The sequence below is a fragment of the Stigmatopora nigra genome, chromosome 11 (genome assembly GCF_051989575.1).
Source record: "Stigmatopora nigra isolate UIUO_SnigA chromosome 11, RoL_Snig_1.1, whole genome shotgun sequence".
NCBI lineage: Eukaryota > Metazoa > Chordata > Actinopteri > Syngnathiformes > Syngnathidae > Stigmatopora > Stigmatopora nigra.
This window is the reverse complement of record NC_135518.1, coordinates 5,501,043-5,516,175: the sequence shown is the minus strand read 5'-3', so window position 1 is coordinate 5,516,175 and position 15,133 is coordinate 5,501,043. Positions and strand designations below refer to the sequence as shown.

The window sequence follows — 15,133 nt, the reverse complement described above, 5'->3', positions numbered from 1 at the left end:
AAAATGTATCCAAGTAGATTGGTTGAATCCAAAAAGTCTGCTTCAAAATCAAAACAAGAGGATATTTTTACAGAAAAGTCACAGAAACATGTCAATCAGAAGCAAGCTACTAATGTAAAAAATAATGAAAACATAAACAGCCCCATTTCATTGGTTAAAAGAAGTCATGGCTCTTCATTTTACAATGCTCGTGTTGGGGAGCCCACTTCAATTCAGAAACCAATTAAATGGAACAAAACTCATGTCATACAGAATAAAGGAAATCCCGTGGGTAAAATCAGGAGTCAAAAACAGGACTCTTGGAATGTGAACAAACCTGTTTCATTTGTTCCTGGAAATAACAATTGTTTATTTTACCAGTCCCAGGTTAGTGCGCCCAGTCCTACTCAGAAATCAGTTGAATGCAACAAAAATAGTGTCATTCAGCATATAGAAAATCCAGTGGCTAACCAGGTCAGAAGTCAAGAACCTGAGTTTTGGAATGTGAACAAACCTGTTTCATTTGTTAAAGGAAATCCCAGTTGTTTATTTTACAACGCTACGGCCAAGCAGCCCACTTCATTTCAGAATACAAATCAATTCAAGAAAAATCATGTCATAGAGCATAAAGAAAATCCAGTGGTAAAGAAAGCCAGAAGTCAAGAACCTGAGTCTTGGAACATGAACAAACCTGTTTCTTTGGTTGAAAAAAGCCAGGGTTCTTCATTCAGCAATGTTCAACTTAGGGAGACCTCTACAACTCGGAATTCAAATGAATGCAACAAAAATAAACAAGACATGGAGGACAAAGTAAATCCAGTGGTAAACAATGCCAGAAATCAAGAACCTGAATCGGCAAATGTGAACAATGTTCCATTCTTTCAAGGAAATGACAGTTCTTTACACAACAATGCTCATGTTAGGGAAACTAATTCCAATCGAAACACAATAAATTGCAGGAGAAATCCAGAGCTAGACATGGTCAGAAGTCAAGGCCCTCATATTGATTCAGATAGGTACAGGACTCCGATTCAGAGATTCCATTCCCGATCATCAAACAATTACATTATTAACCAGATGAAAAACCAGCATCAAGAATCACTGAAACGAGAGGAAAAGGAGCTACAAGACAAACTTAAAAACTATCTGAATTTCTATATGGGGGAGCTTAAGCAAGAGGAAGAGATGAGAGAAAAGTCCAAGAGAAGGCTGATGAAACAAATGTGCGATGACATTTCAGACAAAAACACACAAAAGGGCTGTCTGGCAAAGACTGTTAGTTTAGTACACTCAAATACAAACATACCACTTGAATCAGATGAAGAGGTCATACCAAGAACAACAGATGAAACAATGCAACAACAGAAGCACAAGCTACAAATACATGTTAAAGCTGATGAATCTTTTACCGTTTATGTGCAATGGTGATAATAAAACAGACTAAATCTCTAGACAATGACCAGGAACCCTAAAACTTGAGCCAATATATTCACTTCCTTTGAGTAAATCTTAACACCTTTGTATCTGACTAAAGATTAAGTGAGCAACATTGTTCAGGTGGTTAGGTTGCTTGCTTTCATTCTCAAGTTAAATTCCCACACTGTCAAAACTTTAAAAGAAGTCAAGAGAGTTAAAAAAAAAAGTTAACCAAGAGAGTTGTGGATAATAAATCCAGAGTAAAATAAGCCCAAACTAGTTTTGCACGTTTGAAATGGAATGTTTTGAAAAAACACTGAAAATATTGAAGATGCTGATACCTTTTTATATTCTACACCAAATGCATTGAAAATGGCAAGTACCTATGTGCATTTTCAAGTAACAAGTTTATTTGAGAGGATTTGTGAAAACAATACATATTTCATTATGAATTAACAGAAAGCCAAGCAAATTACAGAAAATCCAACTTTACATTTTGTAAAATGTCATTGGGCGATATAGTCCAGGCTTACGCTCACAATCTTGTGCCCAACTCGGAGTGGCGCTTCTGCACAACCAGAGAAGTTCAAAGACTGTTTCAGGATGCATCTGGTTAGTATGCTTGTTTTTGACATCAGAGAAGCGGGTGTGCTATACAGAAGCAAGCTTTTTCAATTACATTTAAAACCAGACAAAATTAAAAATTAAGAGGACCATTCTGACAAAGCAAACTTCCGTTTACATGTCCAAAATACAAAGGTTTGCCTGATTTGGTGGTGTGTGCACTCGCTTTGAGTAGTATAAAACAAAGCTGTGTACATTGATGACCTCGCTTACCTATGCCCCCATGGCTCAAAATGTCATCATGCTTATTTTCACCAAGTGCATTGTTGGGAGATGGGAAAGCAAATATATGACCATTTTTAAACAAAATACAGGATGCTACAAGAATTTTTGAAATTTTGTATTTTGTAAATTGAAAATACTTTCGTATGCAGAGGAAAAAATCTTTCCATTGGGGCATTACAAAATACAGTAAAAATAAAAACATGAATACATTTTGAGCGATGAATTAGACACAAACACAAGCAAAATGAAGTAACAATAGGGCAACACTAATAGAGCCATTTGTGATCATTGCAAGGAAAATGATATCTTATAAAATGCTTGTTGAACTTTTGATAGCTCATCACAACACTAGAACTAACAGAACAACTTTCAAGGGTATAGTTTTAGAAGAAGGGAGTCTGACTGTGTTAATGGCTATTAATCCTGTCTTTAAATTACCTCAGTTGCTTTCACACAGTGGTATTAAACTGCTGTTAGATGACAATGATGTCACCCCATTAGATAGGAAAGCATAGACCGGTCATGCAACCCTGTGATGTCATTCAATAACCCTGATTTAAAGGCAATATGTGATTTGCATCAACCTCATGACATCATCAACTGCCCTGAACCAAAAGCGGTTGCGGTCATGAAGTCGCTCTGATACAAAAACTCTGCCTGGTCATTTGAAGAATTGACCTTTTGTCATGTGGTTGTCCCTTATATACCGCTAAAGCTAAAATCGATCATAGTGACAATACAAAGATGTTTGCAAAAAGAACTTCAAACCAAAAGGGGCCAACAAAGGGAAAATTACAAGAGCAGGGCTCTCTGGTAAAACCACAGGATCATGTTGCTGGTTCAGCGGCTGGAAAGAAGGAGACAGCAAAAGGAAAGGAGGTAATGAATGCACTGTTGCTGGCAAAAGCGAAAGAGCTGGTAAATGCTAAAGAGCTTGCAAAGGCAAAAGAGGAAGTCAAAGTTGCACAACTGGAAAAAGCAAAAGAAATGGCCAGATTAGAGTTGAGAATATCAACTGTAGATGAGGAGCCAGCAAAACTGACTGAGAGGGAGCTGGAAAGAAAGAGGAGACATGAAAAATTCCGCGAGATTTTTACCTTTGTTCGGTTTGAGGAGGACAGTGCTATCTTCTATACAACTGTCGGCAAGGAGGCCATGACAAATGACAAACTAGTAGCATTTAAAAAAGATATGCAGTCACTGGAGACCACGAGAAATAAACAGTTTGAAGAAAATAAAAAGAAAGAACTTGACGATTTTTGGGTAGATCGGGATAAGAGATGCTTTCAGAAAGACAGAATAAATAAAAGTGCTTCTACCCAGTATAATGTCCTCCAAATGGAAACCAAACAACAAAAGGAAGAACTACAGCGACAGCGAGCCGTGGAAGAGCGAGACAATACCATGAAAAATCATTTTAGGTATATTGAAGAGCTCCGAATGGAAGAAGAGCAGAAAAACAAATCCAAGAAAAAGCTCTATCAACAAATACAGGAGGATATTTTGGATAAAACCAGGCACAAAGAAATGCGTGCATGGTGTGCAATGGTAGAAGATGAAAAGGCAAAGTATATGCAGCGAGACATCGACGAAAAAGAGCGGCAGAAGAAACTCATGCATGTTAAGAGGCTCCAGCAGCACCAGTCGCTAATTGATTTCGCATCAGATAAATATTCCCTTGTGATGATGAGGCAGACGGCTTCGCCAACTTGGAGGAACAAGGTTCAATTGTTTAAAGACTGATTTTCATGAACGCCTGGACTTTAGTTCTTCCAGGTATTCCATCACTCTTTAGAGAGTTGTTCAAACAGCATGTACATTTATTTAATCATAGATTATCTCATTCTTCAGCTGTTTTAAGAGCAGCCAATTATTGAATGCCAGACATTGTAGAGTATTTTGACTGATGTCAAGACCAACAAAAGATTTACATGAATTTTACAGCTACCAAAAAGAGATTATTTGACCAGAAAAGAGATGGATACGATAATTTTCGTTTGTTAATCAAAAGTAGAGGTTTGGTAGATTTTACAATGCAGTCGTTTCTTTTAGAAACTACTCAATGTGTACTCACAAACTGAGCTGATGTCATATGTAAAATGATACATTGATTACCATACTTACTGTGTGAGAGCCAGTTGTCATGAAAAAGTATAAGAATAGACTTAATTCAGTATACCAACTGAAGGTAGTAGGTGCAGGGGAGCATAATCACAATGCCCACCAGAATGTGAACAACCAGTGGAAGAAGTCAACGCAACTATTAGTGTCATCTTTGGGTCAGCCGCTGAATTCAATTGACTCAGCGCAACTAGGCTAGAAACTGTCAACAAACTAATGAATTTAACCACGATTCTGCTGCAAGCTCCGAAAAGGTCGTTCGTCGGTCTGCTCTTTGAATGCACCAATGGAGACAGTCATGCATGTCAATAGAAAATACTAATGTTTATTCATGCAACTAATGTTTTTGTCACTATGTACTTCTTAAATAGTCTGTTACTCCACACTATGTGTGTATGTTAAATCCCATGTACGATTCCCAGAGTGAAATTGAATGGCTATATCTATGTAGATGAAAAATGAGTATTTTACATTTCTTTGCTGTTTCTTTGAATTCGGAAGAGTCTTGAAATGTGTTTTATTATGTATTCTTTAGAGGGGATCGATAAAGTTATATATTATTTTAATGAAAGATCATTAGACTGAAATTGCTTGTGTCCCAGGATATTTTTTCAAGTTCTCAAGTAAATACAGGGTTATCTAACATGGTCAGGATCACATACTGATTCAACTTAACTTTTTAATACACAACAAATACCACATTTCCCCCCACATAGGTTCGAGCAACACTTGTGAAATGCAAGGTCAAAGGATCTTAGGAGAATGAAATGGGATTTTTTTGTTTGTTTTTGTGGGAATTTTAGTCAAAGAATTTTCAACAATGTGTTATAATGGTTGCTGTACCTTTTAATTATAGAATAAATATGTCCAAGGTGACTCAACTACTTTCTAGCCAGGGTGGAATTGTGCCATCATGATTTGTATGCTTTGATGTGTCATGAAATGAATTGCTAATTGATATAATTGTCAAAAATGTGTATTTTAATAATTTATACATGATTGAGTATGGAATTCAGAATTGTCTATATTAAGACCCTAGTGACATCACTGATATTTTTAAGCAGCTTAATCGCTTGCGGACAAAATAGAGTGAGGGATAGAATGGCTGGAAAAGAAATATTAATAATTTACCAGGCTGAAAAGTGAAAAGTTCGAGCCAAGGCCTGGGCCCTCGAGAGAGCAGATTTAGCTGTTGGCTGTTTTCAGGTATTATTGACAACAAATGAATAAATACTCGGATAGGAACAAATATCTAAACTGTTGGTGGAACTGAAAAGGGCTTTAAAATGAATACAAATATAGACTGCGAGCATTAAATCAATTCATTCCCCCCAAAAAATATTTTTCAAAAATCCATATTTTGAAGCAATATTTCCTTAAATGAAGCTTGGTGAGAAATATTTATTTTCTCAGGAAACTAAATGTTTTCTAACCAACTATGGGCTACACACTGAGTTGGTGGCCAGCCAATCGCAGGGCACAAGAGGACGGATAAACATTCACCGCGGAAGAATTTAGAGTGTTCAACCAGGATACCATGTTTGTTTTTGGAATATGGGAGCAAACCAGAGTACCGTAAAGAATAAAAAACAAAAAAACATGCAAGCAAACTTGCAAACTACACACAGAGGAGGACTGACCTGGAATCAAACCAAGGAACCAAGAACTGTGTGGCCGACGTGCTAACCACTCATCTGGCGGGGCGCCCATTGTCAGATAATGTAAACGCAAAAACAAACAATTATGTATCTGTGATCTAGTAGATAAGATAAGCCTCATTAGTGAGTCAGACATTTGGGTTACATGAATTGTAGATCCAGGCTCTCTTAAACAACAAAAACAACATGAAGCATTTAGATTTCTGTCTGCCAGCTCAAGGGTGAGGAGAGCTTTGTAATGCTCGTTTACAGTCTGCTCTGGCACGTATTGTGCTTTAGGAAAGCTTACTAATTCTGTTTGATTTTGAGCAAACTTTAAATGGTATTGCTTACTTATTTGGAATTATATTCAAACAAAACAGGTCTTGACCAGGGTGGCTTGTGGGGCGAGTGGTTGGTTAGCGTGTTGCCCTCACAACTCTGGGGTCCTGGGTTCAAAGCCAGGTCGCGTCCACCTGTGTAGAGTTTGCATGTTCTCCCCTGGGCTTGCATGGATTTCCTCAGGGTACTCTGGTTTCCTCCCACATTCCCAAAACATGCATAGTAGGCTGATTTGACACTGTAAATTGCCCCAAGTTATGGGTGTGAATGAGTATGTAAGGTTGTCCGTCTCATTGTGCCTTGAGATCGGCTGGCCACCGATTCAGGGTGTTTCCAGCCTCTGGCTGGGAGACACCTGGGATTGGCTTCAGCACCCCCTGCAACCATAATGAGGGTAAAGCGGTTCAGAAAATGAGATGAGATGAATAAGAGTGTTTGTCAACCTTGTACATGTCCTGCTCATCTAAATTTGTCAAAGGGCCCATCATTAGTCAGTGCAATGCTTACAGAAGCAGTAAATTACCAAAGCTGACAGTTTTGTGGTTGGAAATGTCCACCTGAGACAATGTGTACAGGGTAATTGAGATAGATTGCCCTGCTCTCCTATCAGACAAACAAGTTACTCTCCACAAGACCGGAGCTCTGGATAGATTTAAATTAGCCATCAGATTAAAGTGATACATGAATGACTTATCCAAGGTTATTTATAGATGATTTTAAAACAAGGACATGAATTGACACTTTTGAAATATTTTCAGTGGACATTGTTTAAGGGCATGAGACTGACTGTAAATGTTTTTTTTCTATCCTAATATGTACATTACCTCATAGTAGGAAAGTTCACATGACATACTAACTCTATTTGCATTATTTTACTGATAGGGGGTTTAAAGAATTGAGTTACTCATGTATGTGAGAGAGGTTTTATTTTCACTAATGTTGAAATATGCCATAATTTACAATGCATGTCAATGTCTGCATATTAAGAGAATGCAAGTCATGAGTGGAAAGTTCATATTGTGGAATCAAAATGTTGTCAGATGCATTGCTGTGGTTTGGAGGTATGTCTTGGACTGGACTATTTACTGCCTTGATTTTAGAGCTTTGTTATAAATTTTGAATACGATTTTATTTGTCGTCCTGTTCCATTTAGGGCTCTAAAGGCCCCTGGGCTCATGCACATGAAACCGACAGTCACACGCAATATATATTTAATGTGTTTTTTTATGTTACACTGTCCCCTGTCGGCTTTTACCAGTAGGACAAGAGACTTTAATTGTTAATTTTGAATAGATATATCGATGATTTCAGTTGATTTCGAACTCTAAATAGTATAAAGATTATGAGGTGAACCTTAAACAGTGTTATGAGTTGAAAAAAGGGCATACTCTTAACTTGTTTAATTGCTGTCTTTCATTTTTAGCTCTTTTCCCCCATATATTCCACTTTTCACCAAATTAGTCATCTACTTTGTTTGTGAAATATAAATATTATTGATTGACCTGCATGTTTTTTTTATTTTTGCATTGTCTTACAGAGCTGCTGTTTTATTTCTGGGACAAACAAATTTAGATTCACTACAGGTAAGTTCTTTACCACCAGAGTATAGAAGGTACAATAACTAGTTGTATTTATCTATTTTGGTATGTGTGATGTGATTTTTGAAAAAAATATACCAACATTACTTGCGGGTGCGTGGTTAGTGCATAGGCCTCACAGCTCTGGGGTCCTGGGCTCAAATCCAGGTCACGTCCACCTGTGTGGAGTATGCATGTTCTCCCCTGGGCCTACGTGTATTTCCTCTGGGTACTACGGTTTCCTCCCACATTCCAAAAACATGCATAGTAGGCTGATTTGACACTGTAAATTGCCCCTAGGTATTGGTGTGACTATGTAATATTGCCCATTCCCTTGTGCCCTGCGATCGGCTGGCCACCGATTCATGGTGTCCCCTGCCTCTGACCTCGTGTCAGCTGGAATGGGCTCCAGCACCCCCCACAAACCTATTGAGGATACTACAGCGATTCAGAAAATGAGAGGAGATGAGATGAGGAGTGTTTGTTAACCTTGTACATGTCTTCTTCATCTAAATTTGTCAAATGGCCCCTCATGAGTGCAGTGCTTAAAGTAATTACCAAAGCTGACAGTATTGTGGTTGCAAATGTTCAGAAAATGAATATACATATAAAATCACCTCTCCTAAGGCTCTCGCTTGTGGTGAAGAAGAAATGTTACCACATTTGTGTAGTGTAGAGACGTCAATAAAAAAGTATATATTATGGTTATTTCTAATTTATAATGTTATGAATATATAATATTATATATAATATTATAAATTAGAAATAAACATAATATATTCGTTTTTATTGACGTCTCTACACTACACAAACGTGGTAACATTTCTTCTTCACCACAAGAGAGAGCCTTAGGAGAGGTGATTTGTGTACTCATCACTTTGGCTTATTAACATAAATAATAACATTTGATAAACCGATCAATTCAACTAAATTAATACATTTTATTGATCAACTGCAACACTTCTCTCCACCTCTATTGACATGTACCTTAAGTTTAAAAATCCTACAATTTCCACATTGAAATTAACATTTTAAACCATAATTAAGTTTTGCATTGTACGCAGATTAGGCTTCATGATTGTCAGATCCCTTAAACTAACCATAGATTGGGTGAGCCATACGTATCAGTGCCACTCGTTCTCTTTCTTGCTATCGGACCAAACCATACTTACAACATCACCTGCACAACAAGTGGCACTTGTCACTCTGCAGCTGCTCTTTGCGGGAGATGGAGAAGAACGACGCTGACTGGTCTTAATGCTTGTTTCCTCTTCAGGGGCTTTCGGAACCTACCCGGACTTAATATCTCAACAATGAAGTCCTATCCACACCTTGATAATCACTCTGGATCGCCGTGCAGACCACTAGGATAGAATGCCACACGCGTCAGGTAAATAAAGCAAGAAGAACGCAAAAAGACGCACGCACACACACATGCAAATAGAAATGCAACCTATGTACAGGTTGCTAAGGGAACGGGCTTGCAGTCCGATCACCTGTTGCATGACAACTGAATTCCTATTTGAAAAGAACGTATTTAAAAATCACGAAACAACTAACTTTATGATTCGTCCCTCCGGTGATATATAGACTTTCATTTTGCATGCTCGTACAAAAACATTTAACATGAAAACATTTAAATTATGATTTCATGGATGAAAAACGTAGTCTGTCTTTCATTCCATTCAGGGGGCACCTTTTTTTTTTCGGAAAAAGACCCACTTAAACATGAATGTTCCTTTTATTTGTGATAGTGACGTGAAGTGCATCCAATCTATTTGAAGTGGGAGGGTTGGCAGCTCGGGATTTACTCATTTAACCTTTTCAGGGACAGTGATCAGTACAAAAAGTTGACACTTGAAACTGGTAACCCTTAAGAGGGCAAATAACAGTTAAGTCATTAAAACACTGAACTATGTTTATTATTATTAATAATACTCAAGAGATTGTGTTCATTGCATGTTGTTGTATTGGCTACTTATTTATTTATAACAGTTTTTCCTCGATTATTGTGACTTTACTTATCGTGATTTCATTTCTTAATGTTTTTTTTCTGCTAATAATTATTATATATTTTTTTAAAGTTAACAAAAATGTGAAAATCCATGCTGAAGTCTTAAGTAGAAGCCACTCTTGCTACCAGGACTCACCCTGTACTTATTAAATTCTTTATTAATTATTGTTCTTTGAATATTTATTCGTCAGTTTTTTGTTGTTATTTGTGCACTTTGTAGTGAAGCTTTAAATCTCATTACACTTGTATAATTTTAATAAAAGCATTCAATTAAATTCAATTTTATATATATATATATATATATATATATATATATATATATATATATATATATATATATATATATATATATATATATATATATATATATATATATATATATATATATATATATATATATATATATATATATATATATATATATATATATATATATATAATGTATATCTATAATTTTGTACTTTTAATAAAACAATCATTGAAATCCAAATGAATAATACAAATTACATATACACTGATTACCCAAACATAATTATTTATTGTTGATATAGTATTTTAACTCACTATATGGAATTGACACCAATAAGTGTCCAATTTATTTAACCTGGGAACTCGAGTCATCACATTTCAGTGCCATTAACGACACTGTCTAATGCATTTTGTCTTGGATGGCGAGATGAACAAATGTTCAGGCAATGAGTTAACTGATTGCCCATTTAAGGTAAAAAAGAAAGAGAAAAAGTTTATGCATGAAAGAGTTAATTAAAGGAAGAAAGATTTTTATTTATTTTATTTTTTTGTGCAAAAACTTGTTAAAATGTTAAAGTTAGATCTAATCTGATTTAATATAAACGCAAACACAATAGGTATAGTACAGTTATTCAGTTGGCATTTTTAAAATACGATTGTTAAAGAACTAATTCATGGTAAATCATTGTTATAAGTTCTAAATCCATGTCTGTCCTTCACAAATGCCTTTTAAAGGCAAACTTTGACATCCTGCATAGTTGTATGAGGTGCTACATTTTCAAGCATGAGTCACATCGTCAATACTTGCTTTCTTTCAAAACTGACAAACCAACGGATTTTCCAGTCCCTTGAAAAGTGACTGGGTGCTCCCTCTCTCTATGGCTAATTCCTTAGGAACCGGTGGATCCAGTTTGATCCATCCCTCTGCTTCTTTCCTTCTGAGCAGCTTGTCAAGTCTTCCCTTTCCATACTCCCCGTTGTCGAGTTGGGTCTGTGTTGAACTTTCCAGGACTGATATTGTATTTTTAAGTCTCAAGAGGCACAAAGAAAGAAACTTTGTCTTGACCACCGTTAAGGGAAGATGCTCTCCTTTACTTTCAACCTTGCTCTGCTCACGTTCTTTGTTGGGGTTCTCTAATGGGATTTACTCAACAATGCTCAGTTTCCTGCAATATTTAACTATAACAAGAGGAAATAAGTGATTTGGACATTTTTTGTCCTCGAAAGGGAGCAGGTGACGACCTCCCATCATCTCCCTCAGCCCTCTACTGTAATTGTGAAGTTATTTTTGCTCAGGAGACTCTTTTTTAAGGTAATTATATGAACTCACTTTTTTTTCAGGATATAAGATGTAGCTTTAACTTCACAGTAGTAAAACATAGTATATCACAATTAATATTATCAAGTGTGGAGAAATAAACCCAATTGACAGTCATTACTGTAGATAATGCCTATTGTAATCTAAATCCAGTTTGGTAGTTCAATTATCAGATTTAAGTGTATGAGACGTTATTCTGTAAAAGTCTTGATAAGAAATAAAATTGCCATGCTGTTGTTAAAAAATGATAGTGATATATTTTGGATGCAGGTGGACACAGATTTATTTTGCACTTCATAAATCATGGCATAAGATGATATTCGAACTGTGGGGCATTTAAATGGTATTTCATGTCATTGTGTATGTAGTGATAATGAGCGATCAAATGGTGCCCATTAAAAAGTTGTTTGTAATTTAAATGATTTTTTTTTTACTCCTCAGCCACGACATCAAAGCGCTGGAAATGGAGGAACCCAATGACTACTGTGCTAGTAAGTCCTTTGATTACAGTTTCTACTATAATGATCTTGAGGTATGTAATGTAAAACCTCCAAACATGAAGACATCTATACAGTGTGGCAAATAAATTCTTAAATGAATTATCCCATTAGAATCTAAGGGAATTCAAACAATCAATGCCATCATTTTAGTGTTGCGATCATGAAACAGATTTATCATCATATTAATATAGCGAATTATAAAGCTATTTATTCAGAAAATGATATGAAACTATTTTTTTTAATATATCAAACAATAAGCCAGGATCTTTCTTTTTCTTTTTGTTGTTCTTACTGTAAACAGAAGTTATCACCAAGGGGAAAAAGAAAGAGTAAATAGTTTAAATGGATGACAAACACTTGTGGCATGTTGGAAAACATGCAGAGGCAGGATTTCATCAATTGTTCTTTTGATATTCATGCAAACTTTTTGTCATTTTAACCATGGTATATTATACTGCAGCAAGGAGAGTGGCATTTCCCATTCAAATATCATCAAAGAATACAAAATAAGAAAACAAACAATAAAACTAAAGATATGAATCAATGCTTACAAGGTGAAGTCATGTGATGAATTTGGTCTCCAAGATTTTTCTTTTCTTATCATGCTAAACTAATTTTACATTCAAATACTTACCATCCAATTCAAATAATGGTAGATTCCACTGTTTTATTATATTGATTAGTCTACACATTGCTAATGTCAGGTTGAAACAATTTGGGACATTATCTTTTCAAGCAGACATTTTGCTGCTCATTTTGAAATGAAGCAGTTACAAAAATAAATGGGAGTCTGTTGAGCTTTTTGTGAGTAACCTCATTACTTTTCCCCCAAAATTTACCTAAGGCAACTATAGTACTGTTGTTTTTCTGAGGCCATTTAACCTACTTTGTGTGAATGACTGAAAACCTACATAAATGATGCTTTCATTGAGACTGATGTATGGTAAGGTCAAGTAAAATAGCCATTAATATTTTTAGAAATTATTTAATCATTTGTGAACACGCATGTAACATGTTAACTGAATTGTAGTGAAATAGGAATTTTGACACTTCCAAAATTTACCTCTATTTTGTCTTTAAAAATCCATTGCATTAAGATCCACATACTAATGTACTGTTTAGAAAAGGCTTTTGAAAACTTAAAAAAAATAATATAAAAAATTAGGAAAGATAGTGTGATAAATGGGAATTTTATCTATTAGATTGCATTGATTCTATATTAAAAGAAATCTGCACAGTCAAAGTTTGTTGCCAGACGAGTTGTCTTTGTTACATTTACGTGTGTGGGGGTGTGTTTGCGTGTGTGTGTTTAATGAGTGTATGGAAGACTTAGGGTTGGAGGGGGTGATTGACAGGAAAAACCACATCCCAACCATGAAACAGAATGATGTTTTGCAGCCAGAAATTCTCCCTGTTAATAAGTGTGACACCTGTCTTGTTTAATTGCTTTTGAGCAGTGTTAACATTAGTTGGCACAGATGAACTCCAATAAGTATGATTTGGAATGATACACCCTGATCTGGTGCTGCCTCTTGGTGTAGGGGTTCACTCACCTGACTGCGGGTTCATTTCCCGTTGGTGGTGGCAAGAATGTGAAAGCAGAGGGTCGTCTGTCAGACCCTTTAAGAATATGTGGCATAAGGGGTGGCCCGGTGGAGCCAGTGGGTAGCACGTCGGCCTCACAGCTCTGGGGTACTGGGTTCAAAACCAGGTCACGTCTACCTCTGTGGAGTTTGCATGTTCTCCCTGGGACTGTGTGGGTTTCCTCACACATTCCAAAAACATGCATGGTAGGCTGATTGGACACTAAATTGCCCCTAGTTATGGGTGTGAGTGTGCATGGTTGTCGGTCTCCTTGTGCCCTGTGATTGGCTGGCCACCGATTTAGGGTATCCCCCGCCTCTGGCTCGGGTACAGCTGGGATTGGCTCCCTTTGTTATGTCATACAGCATTCTTAATCATTATTTTAGTAGGTTTTTTTAGTGATATTTGAAATGTAAAATACCACAATATCAAAATAGACAATACAATGAGTGAAAGATTGAAATAAAGTCATGGAAAATTCTTAAGCAAAATCTGGGCCAGTTCTGTCTTCAGGACAAACTAGCCAAAGGGTTAGCTCACCCCAGTCATCTGAGATTTCCTTCAGGCCATGCAACCTGAGCCTGGAGCCTTGCGTCATGTTCATCATCTTCTGGTGTGCACCTTTCAAACGGGAGCTTCCACAACATTGAATGTACTGTAAAAGAAAGTTGGGTTGTCACAATACGTTGTTCAAAAGAATCTTGCAGTTATACAGTACCCAATCCACCTAACTTTTTTCCTTTTTAAAACTGCTTCTTTTTTGGTCGCTTTGTAAATCCTTGGAAATTTGGATTATAATCTTTTCACATTGTAAAAAAAGAAAAGACGCCTGCACTTGTTTCTTTGGGAACTCACAGCTGGGTCAGTTGCGCTTTTGGAACTGTATTGTTCAAAAGACTTGATAGATAATGTGTAATGGGATAAGTGGACACAGGCTATCCATAGCCTCAGCTGCTGGGAGGATGCAATTTGATCCACGTTTGCTGGACATTAGGATACCATAGTTACAAGGTTGGTTCAGTTAGGTTCCTTTAGCATTCTGTAGTGTTACTTTCACAGTCGCCATTCATTTTCTGGAAGCAAAGAGAGTCGCCCGTGTTTTATCCTACTCTAATGAAGAAAGACCTTGTGTGCACATGCAGATTATGTTGGGTATTGGTAGAAATTCAATGTATTTTCACTGACCTTCACTGCCTGTAACTAAAGGAGTTTCTTTTTACACATTTTTTTCCTCAGCTGTGATGCAAGTGTCAATGCATTCTTTCTCACAATATGTCTTAATACAGAGTTTGTCTTTCATTGTCTCTTTCAGTGGATTTTCTGATTTGCGGTCTATGGTTCTTGTCTGAGTTGTTTTTCTCAAAATTATCGATTTATAGAACAGTTGTACATGCTGTCAATTGCACATAAAATGTAAGACAGTGGCAATGAGAGATGTCCAATCATCGGCTCATTGCATACTTTTGCTCTGAATTTAAATGAGTTTGTCACTTCACGTCCAATTCATTTGAAGTGGGAGTACTGGCAGCAAATAAAAAAATGTTAAT

General features: G+C 36.5%; 1 protein-coding gene across 4 annotated transcripts in view; it reads left to right on the top strand.

Annotated features, from left to right (window-relative positions):
• Positions 1 to 15,133, top strand: part of ikzf2 (IKAROS family zinc finger 2) — a 39,966-nt gene that overhangs the window by 17,776 nt on the left and 7,057 nt on the right. For 2 of the 4 annotated variants that reach the window (XM_077728729.1, XM_077728726.1), the window contains exons 2-4: positions 7,882 to 7,927; positions 9,198 to 9,311; positions 11,944 to 11,993. In XM_077728729.1, the coding sequence (XP_077584855.1) occupies positions 11,966 to 11,993 (28 nt within the window). In that variant the 5' untranslated portion in view covers positions 7,882 to 7,927; positions 9,198 to 9,311; positions 11,944 to 11,965. Of the gene's footprint in view, positions 1 to 7,881; positions 7,928 to 9,197; positions 9,312 to 11,123; positions 11,497 to 11,943; positions 11,994 to 15,133 lie in introns of those variants that run through there. The other 2 variants (XM_077728728.1, XM_077728732.1) reach the window with 2 other exon arrangements.